This window comes from Ranitomeya variabilis, chromosome 2, assembly GCF_051348905.1.
Source record: "Ranitomeya variabilis isolate aRanVar5 chromosome 2, aRanVar5.hap1, whole genome shotgun sequence".
In the NCBI taxonomy this organism is placed as follows: domain Eukaryota; kingdom Metazoa; phylum Chordata; class Amphibia; order Anura; family Dendrobatidae; genus Ranitomeya; species Ranitomeya variabilis.
Genome location: NC_135233.1, coordinates 850,865,326 through 850,885,597, shown reverse-complemented (window position 1 = coordinate 850,885,597; position 20,272 = coordinate 850,865,326). Strand labels below are relative to the sequence as shown.

At 42.8% G+C, this 20,272-nt stretch overlaps 1 protein-coding gene across 1 annotated transcript in view; it reads right to left on the bottom strand.

Annotated features, from left to right (window-relative positions):
- Positions 1–20,272, bottom strand: part of LOC143803972 (uncharacterized) — a 254,169-nt gene that overhangs the window by 130,802 nt on the left and 103,095 nt on the right. Inside the window, exon 12 of the mRNA XM_077281723.1 lies at positions 7,456–7,575. Within this exon, the coding sequence (XP_077137838.1) occupies positions 7,456–7,575 (120 nt within the window). The remainder of the gene's footprint in view (positions 1–7,455; positions 7,576–20,272) is intronic.

The window sequence follows — 20,272 nt, the reverse complement described above, 5'->3', positions numbered from 1 at the left end:
TCCCACTATTATTTTTTTTTTTACAGGGAGAATTTACCCCCCCAAAAAAGAATGGCCCAGTATTACACAGTGGTTTTCGGTGGCACACAATTAGAAACAGATGCCACACGCAGCAATGGCACAGAGGCAGAATTGCCAATCTTTATCTCCCAGACTCCCACTATTATTTTTTTTTTACAGGGAGAATTTACCTAAAAAAAAAATGGCCCAGTATTACACAGTGGTTTTCGGTGGCACACAATGAGAGACAGATGCCACACACAGGACTGGCACAGAGGCAGACTTGCCAATCTTTATCTCCCAGACTCCCACTATTAATTTTTTTTTTTACAGGGAGAATTTACCCCCCCCCAAAAAAAATTGCCCAGTATTACACAGTGGTTTTCGGTGGCACACAATGAGAGACAGATGCCACACACAGGACTGGCACAGAGGCAGACTTGCCAATCTTTATCTCCCAGACTCCCACTATTATTATTTTTTTTTACAGGGAGAATTTACCCCCCAAAAAAATAATGGCCCAGTATTACACAGTGGTTTTCGGTGGCACACAATTAGAAACAGATGCCACACACAGCAATGGCACAGAGGCAGACTTGCCAATCTTTATCTCCCAGACTCCCACTATTAATTTTTTTTTTACAGGGAGAATTTACCCCCCCCCCAAAAAAATGGCCCAGTATTACACAGTGGTTTTCGGTGGCACACAATGAGAGACAGATGCCACACACAGGACTGGCACAGAGGCAGACTTGCCAATCTTTATCTCCCAGACTCCCACTATTATTTTTTTTTTTTACAGGGAGAATTTACCCCCCAAAAAAAGAATGGCCCAGTATTACACAGTGGTTTTCGGTGGCACACAATTAGAGACAGATGCCACACACAGCAATGGCACAGAGGCAGACTTGCCAATCTTTATCTCCCAGACTCCCACTATTAATTTTTTTTTTACAGGGAGAATTTACCCCCCCAAAAAAAATTGGCCCAGTATTACACAGTGGTTTTCGGTGGCACACAATGAGAGACAGATGCCACACACAGGACTGGCACAGAGGCAGACTTGCCAATCTTTATCTCCCAGACTCCCACTATTATTTTTTTTTTTACAGGGAGAATTTACCCCCCCAAAAAAATGGCCCAGTATTACACAGTGGTTTTCGGTGGCACACAATGAGAGACAGATGCCACACACAGGACTGGCACAGAGGCAGACTTGCCAATCTTTATCTCTCAGACTCCCACTATTATTTTTTTTTTTACAGGGAGAATTTACCCCCCAAAAAAAGAATGGCCCAGTATTACACAGTGGTTTTCGGTGGCACACAATTAGAGACAGATGCCACACACAGCAATGGCACAGAGGCAGACTTGCCAATCTTTATCTCCCAGACTCCCACTATTAATTTTTTTTTTACAGGGAGAATTTACCCCCCCCCCGAAAAAATTGGCCCAGTATTACACAGTGGTTTTCGGTGGCACACAATGAGAGACAGATGCCACACACAGGACTGGCACAGAGGCAGACTTGCCAATCTTTATCTCCCAGACTCCCACTATTATTTTTTTTTTACAGGGAGAATTTACCCCCCCCAAAAAAATGGCCCAGTATTACACAGTGGTTTTCGGTGGCACACAATGAGAGACAGATGCCACACACAGGACTGGCACAGAGGCAGACTTGCCAATCTTTATCTCTCAGACTCCCACTATTATTTTTTTTTTTTACAGGGAGAATTTACCCCCCAAAAAAATAATGGCCCAGTATTACACAGTGGTTTTCGGTGGCACACAATTAGAGACAGATGCCACACACAGCAATGGCACAGAGGCAGACTTGCCAATCTTTATCTCCCAGACTCCCACTATTAATTTTTTTTTTTACAGGGAGAAATTACCCAAAAAAAAGAATGGCCCAGTATTACACAGTGGTTTTCGGTGGCACACAATTAGAGACAGATGCCACACACAGGACTGGCACAGAGGCAGACTTGCCAATCTTTATCTCCCAGACTCCCACTATTAATTTTTTTTTTTACAGGGAGAATTTACTCCCCCCCCAAAAAAATGGCCCAGTATTACACAGTGGTTTTCGGTGCCACACAATGAGACAGATGCCACACAAAGCAATGGCACAGAGGAAGACTTGCCAATCTTTATCTCCCACAAATTATTTTTTCTTTTACAGGGAGAATTTAGAAAAAAAAAAATGCGCCAGTATTACACACTGGTTTTCGGTGACACACAATGAGAGACAGATGCCACACACAGCAATGGCACAGAGGCAGACTTGCCAATCTTTATCTCCCACTAATTTTTTTTTTTTTACAGGGAGAATTTAGAAAAAAAAAAAATGGCCCAGTATTACACAGTGGTTTTCGGTGGCACACAATGAGAGACAGATGCCACACACAGGACTGGCACAGAGGCAGACTTGCCAATCTTTATCTCCCAGACTCCCACTATTATTTTTTTTTTTACAGGGAGAATTTATCCAAAAAAAAAGAATGGGCCAGTATTACACAGTGGTTTTCGGTGGCACACAATTAGAGACAGATGCCACACACAGGACTGGCACAGAGGCAGACTTGCCAATCTTTATCTCCCAGACTCCCACTATTAATTTTTTTTTTACAGGGAGAATTTACCCCCCCCCAAAAAAAAAATGGCCCAGTATTACACAGTGGTTTTCGGTGGCACACAATGAGACAGATGCCACACGCAGCAATGGCACAGAGGCAGACTTGCCAATCTTTATCTCCCACTAATTATTTTTTTTTTACAGGGAGAATTTAGAAAAAAAAATGGCCCAGTATTACACACTGGTTTTCGGTGGCACACAATGAGACAGATGCTACACACAGCAATGGCACAGAGGCAGACTTGCCAATCTTTATCTCCCACTAATTATTTTTTTTTTACAGGGAGAATTTAGAAAAAAAAAAATGGCCCAGTATTACACACTGGTTTTCGGTGGCACACAATGAGAGACAGATGCCACACACAGCAATGGCACAGAGGCAGACTTGCCAATCTTTATCTCCCACTAATTATTTTTTTTTTACAGGGAGAATTTAGAAAAAAAAAATGGCCCAGTATTACACACTGGTTTTCGGTGGCACACAATGAGAGACAGATGCCACACACAGCAATGGCACAGAGGCAGACTTGCCAATCTTTATCTCCCACTAATTATTTTTTTTTTTACAGGGAGAATTTAGAAAAAAAAAATGGCCCAGTATTACACACTGGTTTTCGGTGGCACACAATGAGAGACAGATGCCACACACAGCAATGGCACAGAGGCAGACTTGCCAATCTTTATCTCCCTGCAGTAATCTCAGAAAAGTATGGCAGGCAGCTATAAAAAGGACTGCTGCACACAAAAGTGTGGACAAACACACAAGATAGCTGTGCAGAAAGGAAGGAACAACAGGATTTGTGCTTTGAAAAAAGCAGTTTGTTTGCACACCGGCGTACACACACAGCAACACAGCTATCAGGGTCAGGGAGCCTTCTAGGGCAGCCCAATGAGCTACAGTGCTGAGGAAAAAAAAATGTAGCTTCCACTGTCCCTGCAAAAAAAAAGGTGGTGTTGGACAGTGGAAATCGCTACAGCACAAGCGGTTTGGGGTGAATGTACCCTGAAAAAAACACTATCCCTGCTTCTGACGAAGCGGCACCTCTCCCTACGCTCAGTTTCAGCAGCAGTAAGATGGCGGTCGGCGGGAACGCCCCTTTATAGCCCCTGTGACGCCGCAGAAAGCAAGCCAATCACTGCAATGCCCTTCTCTAAGATGGTGGGGACTGAGATCTATGTCATCACGCTGCCCACACTCTGTGTCCACCTTCATTGGCTGAGAAATGGCGCTATTAGCGTCATTAAAACGTGACTTTGGCGCGAAAGTTGCGTACCACATGGCCGACCCCACACAGGGATCGGGTCGGGTTTCATGAGACACCGACTTTGCCAAAAGTCAGCGACTTATGAAAATGAACGATCCGTTTCGCTCAACCCTATTCACATGTCAACAAAGTTAAAAAAAAAAAAAGGAGTCCTCATTTACAGACAGGATGTTCCTCCTCCCCTTTCCCTGTGATCACATTCTAGTGTGTGGAACTGAAACTGAAAGTCACAGCAGATCTCTCTCTCAGAAACCAGATTGATCCTGTTCTCATGTTGTATGCTGAATGTTCTTAATTCTTAATAAATGAACATTCTCTGTTGCTCGTTGTGGACAACACGCTGATTAACCCGCTGCTAACAACTGCTCAGCAGAAAGTATCCACAGGAAGGATTAGATACACGGCTCAGCAGACAGTGTCACATGGGATAGGATTAGATACATGGCTCAGCAGACTATCACACAGGATAGGATTTGATGCGGAACTCAGCAAACTGTAGCACACAGGTTAGAATTAGATACATGGCTCAGCAGGCAGTATCACACAGGACAGGATTAGATACACAGCTCAGCAGAGAGTGTCACACAAAATTGGATTAGATACACAGCTCAGCAGACAGTAACACACAGGATAGAATTAGATACACAGCTCAGCAGACAGTATCACACAGGATAGGTTTAGATACACTGCTCAGCAGGCAGAAACACATATGATAGGATTAGAAACACAGTTCAGCAGACAGTAACACACAGGATAGAATTAGCCACACAGCTCAGAAGACAGTATCACACAGGATAGGATTAGACACACAGCCCACATAAACTCTAAAACCTGGAGCAGAAATTTAGATCCACCAAAGCTATGCAAGGCCAGTCTCACACGTCCAGATAATTCCGGTACCAGAGAAAATGGTACCGGAGTTATCCGTGTCCGTGTGTTCACATAGACTATCTGTGTGGGATCCGTGTGATGTCCGTGAGTACGTTTTTAAGGTCCGTGTGCTGTCCGTGTGCTGTCCGTGCGCTGTCCGTGCGCTGTACGTGTGCTGTCCGTGTATTGTAACAATTTTTACAATTTTAACGCTATCACAGGAAAAACGCACACGGACAGCACACGGATGGCACACGGATGGCACACGGACAGCATCCGTGTGTGGTACGTGTTTACACGGACCCATTGACTTTAATGGGTCCGTGTGATCCGTGCGCTCCCATGAACAATGACATGTCTCCGTTAGTGTTGAGCGATACCTTCCGATATTTGAAAGTATCGGTATCGGATTGGATCGGCCGATATCAAGAAAATATCGGATATCGCCGATACCGATACCCGATACCAATACAAGTCAATGGGACACAAATATCGGAAGTGATCGTGGATGGTTCCCAGGGTCTGAAGGAGAGGAAACTCTCCTTCAGGCCCTGGGATCCATATTCATGTAAAAAATAAAGAATAAAAATAAAAAATATGAATATACTCACCCCTCCGAGAACCCTGGCTGTCACCGCTGCAAGTGTCTGCCTCCGTTCCTAAGAATGCAGAGTGAAGGACCTTAGATGACGTCGCGGCTTGTGATTGGTCACACTCACTGCATTCTTAGGAACAGAGGCCGCCGGTTGCACCGCTAAGGTCCAGGGCCCGTCCGAGGGTGAGTATATCCATATTTTTTTTTTTTTATTCTTTATTTTTTACATGAATATGGATCCCAGGGCCTGAAGGAGAGTATCCTCTCCTCCAGACCCTGGGAACCATACGCACCGCACACGCCTGGGAACTTATAGGAACTTCCGATTCCGATTTCCGATATCACAAAAATATCGGAACTCGGTATCGGAATTCCCATACAGCGAATATCGGCCGATACCCGATATTTGCAGTATCGGAATGCTCAACACTAGTCTCCGTGTTTGGCACATGGACACACGGTCCGCGAAAAATCAGTGACATCTGCAGAGACACATTGATTTTAATGTGTCTACGTGTGTCAGTGTCTCCGGTACGTGAGAAAACTATCACCACACATACCGGAGCCACTTACGTGTGAAACAGGCTCAATGGAACAAGACTCTTGTTTAAGAGTCTGTTCACACATGTAATTGAAGCGACCATTTTGACAGGATGTGCCAAAGGAGAGGACATTTTCATTCCATCTTATTTGCCTTTTGATTTTAAACACCTCCAGCTTCCTGTTCGACTGGCATTTGCAATGTCCATTAACAAGGCTCAGGGACAGTCCTTGAAAGTAGTAAGGATCGATTTACAATCTCCATGCTTTTCTCATGGTCAACTATACGTGGCCTGTTCAAGAGTTGGATTGTCAAAAATCTGTTCATCTTTGCACCGGAAGGAAAAACTAAAAATGCTGTTTATCAAAAGGCTCTTGAATGAGTTGAAAATAAAATCCTATCAATATTTGGGTAATCATTTAGTTAATTTGTGTTGCAAATCTGTAGTGCTGAGTATGTGATGTGAAATGTTTTTATGTGCAATATAATCATTATAATTTGTTATAACTAACCACAGTTAGTTACTGTGCCCGGGCAACACCTGGCTCTTCAGCTAGTAAGTATCACATAACATTCAAATAAAATTTTGTGGGTGTAATGTAAAAAAAGTGTAAAAGTTCATGGAGTATGAATACTTTTTCTGAGCACTGTATGATATTTTGATCACTTTTGATTGCATTTTTGGATGAAGGTGGGAGTTCTGGTGCTGAAATAATTTTAGACTATGATAAATCTTTTTTGGGGAAGAAAATATACTGAATATGTTTTTTGTGAATTTCTTTATTTCTGAAGGTGAAAAACAGGTGATTTAGTTTTTCCCTTTATTTTTCACCACCTCAAGAGACTTGAATCATCTTGTTCGCTAGTACTATATACTGTGGTATTTTTTAGTGAAAATGATGATGAGACCCAGCCTGCAACAAGGCTTTTCAGAACTACCAAGATGGCTATAAAGGGAGTCTCTAATATATCTCCAATCACAATGGCAACCCATCAACAGCCCAAAAGCATGTCAACATGTCACAGGTATTCTAATGGACACTTGAATGGACGCCTGGACAACAGAATTGGGCGATTTAACTGCTGTTGTCTAGTGATGAGCTAGTATACTCGTTGCTTGGGTTGTCCTGAGCACGCTCGGGTGGTCTCAGAGTATTTGTTAGTGCTCGGAGATTTAGTTTTAAGACTCGCTTTTCACTACTGTTGTCAAAAATAGCAGAGTGTAAGGAGATAAAAAGCAGACACTGAAGGTCGCACTGGCCGCTGCCATTAGAGGAAGACGTCGGCGGTATAAGAGAGCCAGAAACCACCGTGTGTGGATCGGGATCAGCTCCATGCACCCACATTCTACATAGGACATAGAATGGCTTTTACATTCTGTGAGAGAAAAGGGTTAATAAGAATACCTTAAATTTAAAACAGATTGCTAAATTTATGCATAGTTTACTTTTTTTGGCTTGGGCTTGATTGCATCGAAAAATATTACAATTAGACATTGATTAAAAAAAGTAAAAATGGGAGTGAATGACAAGTCAGAACTCACCCCAGAATCCAACATTACAGGCACAGGTGTAATTTCCTATTGTGTTAGTGCAGGTTGCAATCGATGAGCAGATATTACTGGTCTCACATTCATTGATATCCTCACAGTGAGTCCCATTACCTGAACAATTTAAAAATTTGTAACATCAGAGACAGATGGCATAATAAAAATGTATTAACCTACATGCATGATCTAAATAGTTTCAGTTTTATAAGTCTATCAACCATTAACACATTTAGCTCTAGTAAAACCAGAGCTATCAATCAAGGAAAAGGGTGTGGAGACAAATGAAAAATTACAATGTGGGAAGGTGCACTGAGCTCTTCTGCTGAACGCTTCAACGTATCCCACTGATTCTGAGATTATTTTTTTCTTGACACATTGTACTCCATGATAGAGTGGAAAAAATGGAAATTCGTCAAAAATTTGGAAAATTTTGCAATTTTCACACCTTAAATTCTTATACCCTTAATTCAGAGAGATGTGTCACACAAAATAGTTAATAACTAACATTTCCCACATGTTGACTTTAACCCCTTCACCCCCAAGGGTGGTTTGCACGTTAATGACCGGGCCAATTTTTACAATTCTGACCACTGTCCCTTTATGAGGTTATAACTCTGGAACGCTTCAACGGATCTTGGCGATTCTGACACTGTTTTCTCGTGACATATTGTACTTCATGATAGTGGTAAAATTTCTTCAATATAATTTGCGTTTATTTGTGAAAAAAACGAATATTTGGCGAAAATTTTGAAAATTTTGCAATTTTCCAACTTTGAATTTTTATGCCCTTAAATCACAGACATATGTCACGCAAAATACTTAATAAGTAACATTTCCCACATGTCTACTTTACATCAGCACAATTTTGGAACCAACATTTTTTTTGTGACGGAGTTATAAGGGTTAAAAGTTGACCAGCAATTTCTCATTTTTACAACACCATTTTTTTTTAGGGACCACATCTCATTTGAAGTCATTTCTATATGATAGAAAATACCCAAGTGTGACACCATTCTAAAAACTGCACCCCTCAAGGTGCTCAAAACCACATTCAAGAAGTTTATTAACCCTTCAGGTGTTTCACAGGAATTTTTGGAATGTTTAAATAAAAATGAACATTTAACTTTTTTTCACAAAAAATTTATTTCAGCTCTAATTTGTTTTATTTTACCAAGGGTAACAGGAGAAAATAGACCGCAAAATTAGTTGTACAATTTGTCCTGAGTACGCTGATACCCCATATGTGGGGGTAAACCACTGTTTGGGCGCATGGCAGAGCTCGGAAGGAAAGGAGCGCCATTTGACTTTTCAATGCAAAATTGACTGGAATTGAGATGGGACGCCATGTTGCATTTGTAGAGCCCCTGATGTGCCTAAACATTGAAACCCCCCACAAGTGACACCATTTTGGAAAGTAGACCCCCTAAGGATCTTATCTAGATGTGTGGTGAGCACTTTGACCCAACAAGTGCTTCACAGAAGTTTATAATGCAGGGCCGTAAAAATAAAAAATCATATTTTTTCACAAAAATGATCTTTTCGCCCCCAATTTTTTATTTTCCCAAGGGTAAGAGAAGAAATTGGACCCCAAAAATTGTTGTGCAATTTGTCCTGAATACGCTGATACCCTATATGTGGGTGTAAACCATTGTTTGGGCGCAGGGCAGAGCTCGGAAGGGAAGGAGAGCCATTTGACTTTTCAATGCAAAATTGACTGGAATTGAGATGGGACGCCATGTTGCATTTAGAGAGCCCCTGATGTGCCTAAACATTGAAACCCCCCACAAGTGACACCATTTTGGAAAGTAGACCCCTTAAGGAACTTATCTAGATGTGTGTTGAGCACTTTGACCCAACAAGTGCTTCACAGAAGTTTATAATGCAGAGCCATAAAAGTAAAAAATCATATTTTTTCACAAAAATGATCTTTTCACCCCCATTTTTTTATTTCCCCAAGGGTAAGAGAAGTAATTAGACCACAAAAGTTGTTGTGCAATTTGTCCTGAGTATGACGATACCCCATATGTGGGGGTAAACCACTGTTTGGGCGCATAGCAGAGCTCGGAAGGGAAGGAGCGCTATTTTACTTTTCAATGCAAAATTGACTGGAATTAAGATGGGATGCCATGTTGCGTTTGCAGAGCCCCTGATGTGCCTAAACATTAAAAAAAAAAACACAAGTGACACCATTTTGGAAAGTAGACCCCCTAAGGAACTTATCTAGATGTGATTTGAGAGCTTTGAACCCCAAAGTGTTTCACTACAGTTTATAACGCAGAGCCGTGAAAATAAAAATTCTTTTTTTTTTCACAAAAATGATTTTTTAGCCCCCAGTTTCGTATTTTCACAAGGGTATCAGGATAAATTGGACCCCAAAAGTTGTTGTCCAATTTGTTCTGAGTACGCTCATACCCCACATGTGGGGGGGAACCACTGTTTGGGCGCATGACAGAGCTCGGAAGGGAAGGAGCGCCATTTGGAATGCAGACTTAAATGGATTGGTCTGCAGGCGTCACGTTGCATTTGCAGAGCCCCTGATGTACCCAAACAGTACAAACCCCCCACAAGTGACCCCATATCGGAAACTAGACCCCCCAAGGAACTTATCTAGATGTGTTGTGAGAACTTTGAACCCCCAAGTGTTTCACTACAGTTTACAATGCAGAGCCGTGAAAATAAAAAATCTTTTTTTTCCCACAAAACTTATTTTTTGGCTCCCAGTTTTGTATTTTCCCAAGGGTAGCAGGAGAAATTGGACCCCAAAAGATGATGTCCAATTTGTCCTGAGTACGCTGTTACCCCATATGTTGGGGTAAACCCCTGTTTGGGCACATGGGAGAGCTCTGAAGGGAAGGAGCACTGTTTTCCTTTTTCAACGCAGAATTGGCTGGAATTCAGATCGGATGCCATGTCCCGTTTGGAGAGCCCCTGATGTGCCTAAACAGTGGAAACCCCCCAATTATAACTGAAACCCTAATCCAAACACACCCCTTACCCTAATCCCAACAGTAACCCTAACCACTCCTCTAACCCAGACACACCCAACCCTATTCCAAACCGTAAATGTAATCCAAACCCTAACCCTATCTTTAGCCCCAACCCTAACTGTAGCCCCAACCCTAGCCCCAACCCTAGCCCTAACCCTAGCCCTAACCCTAGCAATAACCCTAGCCCTATCACTAGCCCTAACACTAGCCCTAACCCTAGCCCCAACCCTAGCCCTAACCCTAGCCCTAACCCTAACCCTAGCCCCAACCCTAGCCCTAACCCTAACCCTAGCCCCAACCCTAGCCCTAACCCTAGCCCCAACCCTAGCCCTAACCCTAGCCCTAACCCTAGCCCCATCCCTAGCCCTAACCCTAGCCCTAACCCTAACCCTAGCCCTAACCCTTGCCCTAACCCTAACCCTAGCCCTAACTCTAGTCCTAACTCTAGCCCTAACCCTAACCCTAATGGGAAAATGGAAATAAATACATTTTTTAATTTTTTTATTTTTCCCTAACTAAGGGGGTGATGAAGGGGGGTTTGATTTACTTTTATAGTGGGGTTTTTAGCGGATTTTTATGATTGGCAGCCGTCACACACTGAAAGACGCTTTTCATTGCAAAAAATATTTTTTGCGTTACCACATTTTGAGAGCTGTAATTTTTCCGTATTTTGGTCCACAGAGTCATGTGAGATCTTGTTTTTTGCGGGACGAGTTGAAGTTTTTATTGGTAACATTTTCGGACACGTGACATTTTTTGATCGCTTTTTATTCTGATTTTTGTGAGGCAGAGTGATCAAAAACCAGCTATTCATGAATTTCTTTTGGGGGAGGCGTTTATACCATTCCGCGTTTGGTAAAATTGATAAAGCAGTTTTATTCGTCGGGTCAGTACGATTACAGCGATATCTCATTTATACCATTTTTTTATGTTTTGGCGCTTTTATACGCTAAAAACTATTTTATAGAAAAAAATAATTATTTTGGTATCGCTTTATTCTCAGGACTATAACTTTTTTATTTTTTTGCTGATGATGCTGTATGGCAGCTCATTTTTTGCGTGACAAGATGACGTTTTCAGCGGTACCATGGTTATTTATATCAGTCTTTTTGATCGCGTGTTATTCCACTTTTTGTTCGGCGGTATGATAATAAAGCGTTGTTTTTTGCCTCGTTTTTTTTTTTTTTTTCTTACGGTGTTTACTGAAGGGGTTAACTAGTGGGGCAGTTTTATAGGTTGGGTCGTTACGGACGCGGCGATACTAAATATGTGTACTTTTATTTTTTTTTTTATTTTATTTAGCTAAAGAAATGTATTTATGGGAATAATTTTTTTTTTTTCTTTATTTAGGATATTTTTTTATTTTTTTTTTACACACATGTGGGGAATTTTTTTTTAACTTTTTTACTTTGTCCCAGGGGGGGACATTACAGATCATTGATCTGACAGTGTGCACAGCACTCTGTCAGATTGACGATCTGCTGTGCAGGGCTGCAGGCTTACCAGCGCCTGCTCTGAGCAGGCACTCGGTAAGCCACTTCCCTCCCTGCAGGACCCGGATGCCGCGGCCATCTTGGATCCGGGACCTGCGGCGAGGAGGGAGGTAGGAGACCCTCGGAGCAACGCGATCAGCCCCCTCCCTGCGCGATGCTTCCCTATACCGCCGGTACACCGCGGTCATGTTTGATCGCGGTGTGCCGGGGGTTAATGTGCCGGGGGCGGTCCGTGACCGCTCCTGGCACATAGTGCCGGATGTCAGCTGCGATATGCAGCTGACACCCGGCCGCGATCGGCCGCGCTCCCCCCGTGAGCGCGGCCGATCGCGTATGACGTACTATCCCGTCGGTGGTCATACGGGCCCACCCCACCTCGACGGGATAGTGCGTCAGATGTCAGAAAGGGGTTAAATCAGCACAATTTTTGCAACAAAATGTATTTTTTAGGAAGTTATAAGGGTTAAAATTCGACAAGTGATTTCTATTTTTCCAACAAAATTTACAAAACCATTTTTTTAGGGACCAACTCACATTTGAAGTGACTTGGAGGGGTCTATATGATAGAAAATACCCCAAAGTGACACCATTCTAAAAACTGCACCTCCCATGGTGCTCAAAACCACATTCAAGAAGTTTATTATCCCTTCAGGTACTTCACAGAAATTTTTGGAATGTGGAAAAAAAATGAACATTTAACTTTTTTTCATAAAAAAATTACTTCAGATACAATTTTTTTTAATTTTGACAAGGGTAACAGAAAGAAATGGACCCCAAAATTTGTTGTGCAATTTCTCCTGAGCATGTCAATACCCCACATGAGGGGGAATACTTTTGAATGCAAAATTTGCTGGAACAATTGGCGGACGCCATTTGGAGAGTCTCTAATGTTCCTAAACATGAAAAATCCCCCCACAAGTGACACCATTTTGGAAATTAGTTCCCTCAGCGAACTGATCTAGATGTGTAGTGAGCACATTGAAAGCCCAGGTGCTTCACAGAAGTTTATACCATTGAGCCATGAAAATAATTTAAAAAAAAAATCACATTTTCCCCAGAAATATGTGTTTAGCCTCAAATTTTGCATTTTCATAAGGGTAACACGGGAAATTGCGCCATATAATTTGATACAAAATTTCTCCTGAGTACGCTTATACCCAATATAATGGATAAAACTACTGTTTGGGCGCATGGTAGAGCTCGGTATGGAAGGAGCGTCATTTGACTTTTTGAAAGTAAAATTTCCTGGAATCATTAGCAGACTTCATGTCCCATTTGGAGAGCCTCTGATGTGCCTAAACAGTGTAAACTCCCCACAAGCGACCCCAGTTTTGAAACTAGACCACTCAAGAAATGTATTTAGATGTGTGGTGAGCACCTTAAACCCCCAGGTGCTTCACAGAAGTTTTACAATGTTGAGCCGTTTAAATTAAAAAAATCTCATTTTCCCCACAAAAAAGTATTTTGGCCCCAAATTTTGCATTTTCATAAGGGTAACAGGAGAAATTGCACCATACAATTTGTTGTGCAATTGCTCCTGAGCATGCAGATATCCCACATGTGGGGGAATACTACAGGGTGGGCCATTTATATGGATACACCTAAATAAAATGGGAATGGTTGGTTATATCAACTTCCTGTTTGGAGCACATTAGTATATGGGAGCGGGGAAAACTTTTCAAGATGGGTGGTGACCATGGCGGACATTTTGAAGTTGGCCATTTTGGATCCAACTTTATTATTTACAATGGGAAGAGGGTCATGTGACACATCAAAATTATTGAGAATTTCACAAGAAAAACAATGGTATGCTTGGTTTTAACATAACTTTATTCTTTCATCAGTTATTTACAAGTTTATGACCACTTATAAAATGTGTTCAAAGTGCTGCCCATTGTGTTGGATTGTCAATGCAACCCTCTTCTCCCTCTCTTGACACACTGATAGCAACACCGCAGAAGAAATGCTAACATAGGCTTCCAGTAACCGTTATTTCAGATGCTGTACATTTTGTATCCAAGCACACCAAGCACCCCATTGTTTTTCTTGCGAAATTCTCAATAAGTTTGATGTGTCACATTACCTTTTTCCTATTAGAAAAAATAAAGTTGAATCCAAAATGGCTGACTTCAAAATGGCTGCCATGGTCACCACCCATCTTGAAAAGTTTTCCCCCTCCCATATACTAATGTGTCACAAATAGGAAGTTGATATCACCAACCATTCCCATTTTATTTAGGTGTATCCATACAAATTGCCAACCCTGTACTTTTGAGGCACAATGCAAAGTTCATATTGAAGTTCAGATTTTGCTGGAATGGTTAGAGGGTGCCATGTGACATTGGCAAAGCCCCTGAGGTGCCAGAACAACAGAAACCCCTATATGTGAAAAATTTTCCAAACTACACTTCCCAATGAATTCATCTAGGGGTGCAGTGATCATTTTGACACCACGTGTGCCTCACAGAATTTTATACGATTGAGCGGTGAAGAAAGAATAAATTAAATTTTTACCACCAAAATGTTGCTTTAGCCCCAAGTTAATAATTTTTCTAAGGGCTAATAGGAATTTTTTTTTACAACAAACTGAGGTCCATTTTTTCCTGAGTGTGCCAATATCCTACATGCAATCAGGAAATGTTTTCAGGCATAGTGCAAAGGTCAGTAGGCAAGGAGTGCCAGATTTTACTATTATAGTTTGCAGGTGCCATGACCCACTGGGAGAGCCCATGCGGTGCCTGAACAGCAGGACCCCCATAAGTGACCCAATTTTACAAACTACATCTCTTAATGAATTCATCTTGGGGTGCAGTGATCATACTGACACCACGGGTGTGTCACAGAATTTCATACCACTGGGCAGTGAAAAAAATAACTACATTTTTACCACCAAAATTTTGTTTTAGCCCCAGGTTTTACATTTTCACACAAGAAATTGGTAAAAATGGCATCACAATTTGGCCCACAATTTCTACTGTATGTGACAATACTACATATGTGGCTGTACAGTACTACTTAACCATACGTTGAGACAATGGAGGAGCGGAGCACTATTTGCCTCCTGGAGCGCAGATTTTCCTAGAACAGTTTGCAGACTCCATATACAGAGCCCATATTTGCTAGAACAGCAGAATCCCCCCTCAAGTGACCCCATTTTGGAAATTATACCCCTTTGAGAATTAATCTACAGGTGTAGTGACAATTTTGACTCCATGGGTATTTGACAGAAACAAGCAGCAATGAATGTTGCCGAGTGAAAATTGTAAACTGCGTTGTAGTGACCAGTATGCTGTAGTGACCAGTACGCTATGCCCAGCCCGTGTTTCTGGAGACATGCACCCTTAAATTAGGCATGTTCACATCGCTTCAGAAATGCCAAACATGTGGACATAATATGTGGTTTAGGTAAACTGTGGGGCTCAGAGGGGAGGGAGGCATTTGGATTTGAGAGCGGAGAATTTGCTGAATTTCTTTTGGAGGGTTATGGAGCCATTTCACTTTTCCAGAGCCTTTGTACTACCAGTAACGTGGAATGGAATCCCCCTATATTTCCATTAACAGATGACAGATCTGAGAGGAGACTTGCTTTTTTTGTGGATTGAGTTGAAGCTTTTATTGGGAACATTTTACATAATGTTTGGGATCACATTTATCCAGCGCACTATGCTGAGCATTCACTTTGGGGTTTCCATCTAAATCTCTGAGTGACATGATTTAGATGAAACCCCGATGGATCCATTCACTATATTGAGGCAGTAGAGTTACTCTGGACTCCGTCTGGCCTCTGTTTAGCGGTGTCCTTCTTTCCAGAAGTGCACAAAACTGTGTCCGATGGCCCTTTTATGCAGTCCTAAAAAATCCTATAAAGATGGCCACCGCCGTATCACATGTCAGATGGCATCCACAGCGCCTCCATCTGCCTCATTATAGGGAATCTTCTGCCGATGGTTCTGTCTGAATCACGTATTTCAGAGATTTACACGGAAACCCCGGTGTAAGCGCTCAGTGAAGAGCGCAGGATATATGTGCACCAAGCCTTAGGCCACGTTCACACTTTGCGGCCTGCTCTGCGGGTTAATCCCGCAGCGGGATTGATAAATCTGCAGGGCAAAACCGCTGCGGTTATCCCTGCAGATTTATCGCGGTTTGTTCCGCGGTTTCCGCTGCGGGTTTCCGCCTATACTATTGATGCTGCATATGCAGCAATATGCAGCATCAATAGTAATGTAAAAAATAATAAAAATTGGTTATACTCACCCTCTGATGTCCGGATCTCCTCGGTGCTGCAGGCGGCTGTGCCGACAAGGACCTTCGTGACGTCACAGTCAGCGCTGAGAGGTGAGTATAGCGTCATTTTTTATTTTAATTCTTTTTTTCACACCAAAATATGGTTCCCAGGGCCTGGAGGAGAGTCCCCTCTCCTCCATCCCGGGTACCATCTGCACATTATCCGCTTAACTTCCCGCAACGTGGGCACAGCCCCATGCGGGAAGTAAGCAGATCAATGCATTTCTATGGGTGCAGAACCGCTGCGATTCTGCACCAAGAAGTGACCTGCTCCTTCTTTTTTTCCGCAGAAAAGCCGCGCGGCTTTTTCCACGGAAATCCACAGCGTGGGCACAGCGGGTTTTGTTTTCCATAGGGTAACATTGTACTGTACCCTGCATGGAAAACTGCTGCGGATCCGCAGTGTCAAATCCGCTGTGGATCCGCGGCAAAACCCGCAAAGTGTGAACGTAGCCTTACTGCGATTTTTGCGAGGTAGAATGAAAAATCAACAGCAGGTGAAGAATTGGTTTAATGTGTTTTTAACTCCATTCCTCGTGCAGTATAAGTGACTAGGCGACTTTATTCTTTGGGTTGTGCAATTACAGTGATACCAAATTTATATTGGGTTTTTATTAGTGATGAACGAATAGTGAAATATTCGGATTTGGGAAAATCAAAAAAGATGCTACATCTGTAAAAAGGCCATAACATGAGTTACTAACTTCTATTATTACCACATATTGCTGACATATATGTCATATGTCAGGAATGGGTTAACAAGAGGTAGATGCAATAATGACAATGTATTAATCTACATACATTGTTTATTCAGTCATGCTTTAAGTAACAAAAAAATCTACATCTCTGTACAAGTGTGGCATCCCAGGAGTTCGGGTACCACAGTGGTGCTGCCTTCCTCTCTGGGAGGGTAATGCCATGCCTGGAGACAGGAGGGATCCCTTTGGCAGATAACTTACATGCAACACTTTCTGACTCCAGGCCAGAAGGAGGAGCTCTAAACCCGGTTTAAGGGGAGCTTCTCTATATACATCCTGGTCTGGAGGAGTTAGACAGCTGGTAGCAGACAGTGGAAGAGCACAGAAGGACCTAAGAACTAAAGAAGGGCTACGATTGGGCCCCTCTAAGCAGAGCGCAGAAACCGGGCACCAGGAGCCCGAGGCTCTGTGGAACTGCAAGTCCCACAGCATAACCGGAGGGCAGGAAGCAACCACGGTGCTGTGGACTTGCGGTGGACACCACGTCCCCCAATCCTGGATCTCTAACTGGTATGATCGGCTAGTATAGCCCTCTGAGCCATTCCTGAGACATCTCCTGTGCTCGACTGGTTAACGTCAGCCCTCTACCTGTAAGCTGTTTACCTTGTTCCACTCTATATAAATACGGGTGTATAAGATACACCCTTTTTCTCTAAACAATAGAGCACACTGATGAAGGTCGCTGTCAACCGAAACGTTTGTTAATGTGAATACTGTATGTATTAAACACCCCTTGTATTTTGCATCAGACATTTTGGAGTGTGCTGAGTATATTTTCTACATTACGCTTAAGATCTGGGCTCCTACTTTCATGCACCTCCACCCTAGGTTTTGCTGAACATTTACGCTATGAACTCATAATGACCTGGAGAATCATAATGGCAGGTCAGTTTTAGCATTTAGTGAACCTAGCAAAAAAGCCAAACAAAAAACTAGTGTGGGATTGCACTTTTTTTTTGCAATTTCACCGCTCTTGGAATTTTTTTCCCATTTTATAGTACACGACATGCTAAAACCAATAATGTAGTTCAAAAGTACAACTTGTTGCGCAAAAAATAAGCCCTCACGTGGCCATGGTTTTAATTACTTCATTCAATGACATAATTCCTCGTACACTAGGAAATGGGTAAGAATTAAAAGTGTTGAAATTACACCTTTTTGCTATTTTTTTTTATTCGATTTTAAAGTATTCACTCAGCAGCAAAGATGGCTAAGCAAAATGATTTATCAAGTAAATAAAAATCTGAATTTACATTATTTTTTCTCTTTTAGTTGTGTTGTGGTATTACAGCGTCATCAGGTCTATAAGAAACCTGACGATTCCCTGCTCACCGCATTCTGCTCCAGACTTACGGCCCCTTTCCACTTGCGAGGAAAACGGACGAGTGCAATCCGATAAAAAATCAGATTGCACTCGGACCAATGTTATTTAATAGGTGTCTTTTCATTTGCGATTTTTTTCTCAGCCGAAATCGGACTGAGAAAAATCTGGATCGGCTGAGAAGAAAATCGCAGCATGCTGCGTATTGCTGCGATTCTCGGACGAGACTCGCCAATGCAAGTCAATGGGTGCGAGAAAAAAATCGCACAGCACTCGCACCATGCGAGTTCTGTCCGATTTTTACGCACCGGTGTTTTTTTAAAAGCCGGTAATTCAGCGCGGTGTACAGTAAAATCACACTGACAGGTTAGAATAGAGTAGATGTATACGCATAGAATAGGTATATATAAATATATATATGTCAGTGAGACACCTATATACCGTATATACTCGAGTATAAGCCGAGATTTTCAGCCCAAATTTTTGGGCTGAAAGTGCCCCTTTCGGCTTATACTCGAGTCATGATCGGTGGTGGGGTCGGCAGGTGAGGACTGTCATATACTCACCAAGTTCCGGCGTTCCTGTCGCTCCCCCTGCCCGTCCCACGGTCTCCGGGTGCCGCAGCCTCTTCTCATTAGAGAAATGAATATGGACTCCACTCCCATAGGGGCAGAGCCGCCTATTCATTTCTCTAATGAAGTGGTAACGGTGACCGCTGATAGAGGAAGAGGCTGCGGCACCGAAGACCAGCTGTCTGGGGGAAGGAGCGGGACGCCGGGAGCAGGTAAGTATGTCATATTTACCTTCCCTCGTTCCACACGCCGGGCGCCGCGCCATCTTCCCGGCGTCTCTCCGCACTGACTGTGCAGATCAGAGGGCGCGATGATGCATATAGTGTGCGTGCCGCCCTCTCCCTGATCAGTCAGTGCGGAGAGACGCCGGGACGGGACGCTGAGGAGCTGCAAGCAAGAGAGGTGAGTATGTGTTTTATTATTTTATTGCAGCAGCAGCAATGGCACAGATTTATGTGGAGTATCTATGGGGCAACGGTGAAGAGCACTATATGGCACAGCTTTATGTGGAGTATCTATGGGGCAACGGTGCAGAGCACTATATGGCACAGATTTACGTGGAGCATCTATGGGGCAACGGTGCAGAGCACTATATGGCACAGCTATGGGGCAATGGTGCAGAGCACTATATATATGGCACAGCTATGGGGCAATGGTGCAGAGCATTATATATATGCATACCTCCCAACTTTTGTAGATGGGAAAGAGGGACAAAGTTTGCGGCGCGCTTTGCGCGGCGCGGCAAATTTTAGGCCACGACTCTGACCACACCCATTCATAATTAGTCACACCCATATCCACGTCCCAACCACACCCATTTAGCATCGCTGATCACACTGTTTCATATACAATAATTATAAACAAAAAAATATGGCCACACAGTGCTCCATACTGTATAATGACCACACATGATGCTCCATACTGTATAATGACCACACATGATGCTCCATACTGTATAATGGCCACACATGACGCTCCATACTGTATAATGAACACACATGATGCTCCATACTGTATAATGACCGCACATGATGCTCCATACTGTATAATGACCGCACATGAGGCTGCATACTGTATAATGACCGCACATGATGCTCCATACTGTATAATGGCCCCACATGATTCTCCATACTGTATAATGACCACACATGATGCTCCATACTGTATAATGACCGCACATGATGCGCCATACTGTATAATGACGCACATGATGCTCCATACTATATAATGACCGCACATGATGCTGCATACTGTATACTGGCTGCACATGATGCTCCATACTGTATACTGGCTGCACATGATGCTCCATACTGTATAATGACCACACATGATGCTCCATACTGTATAATGACCACACATGATGCTCCATACTGTATAATGACCACACATGATG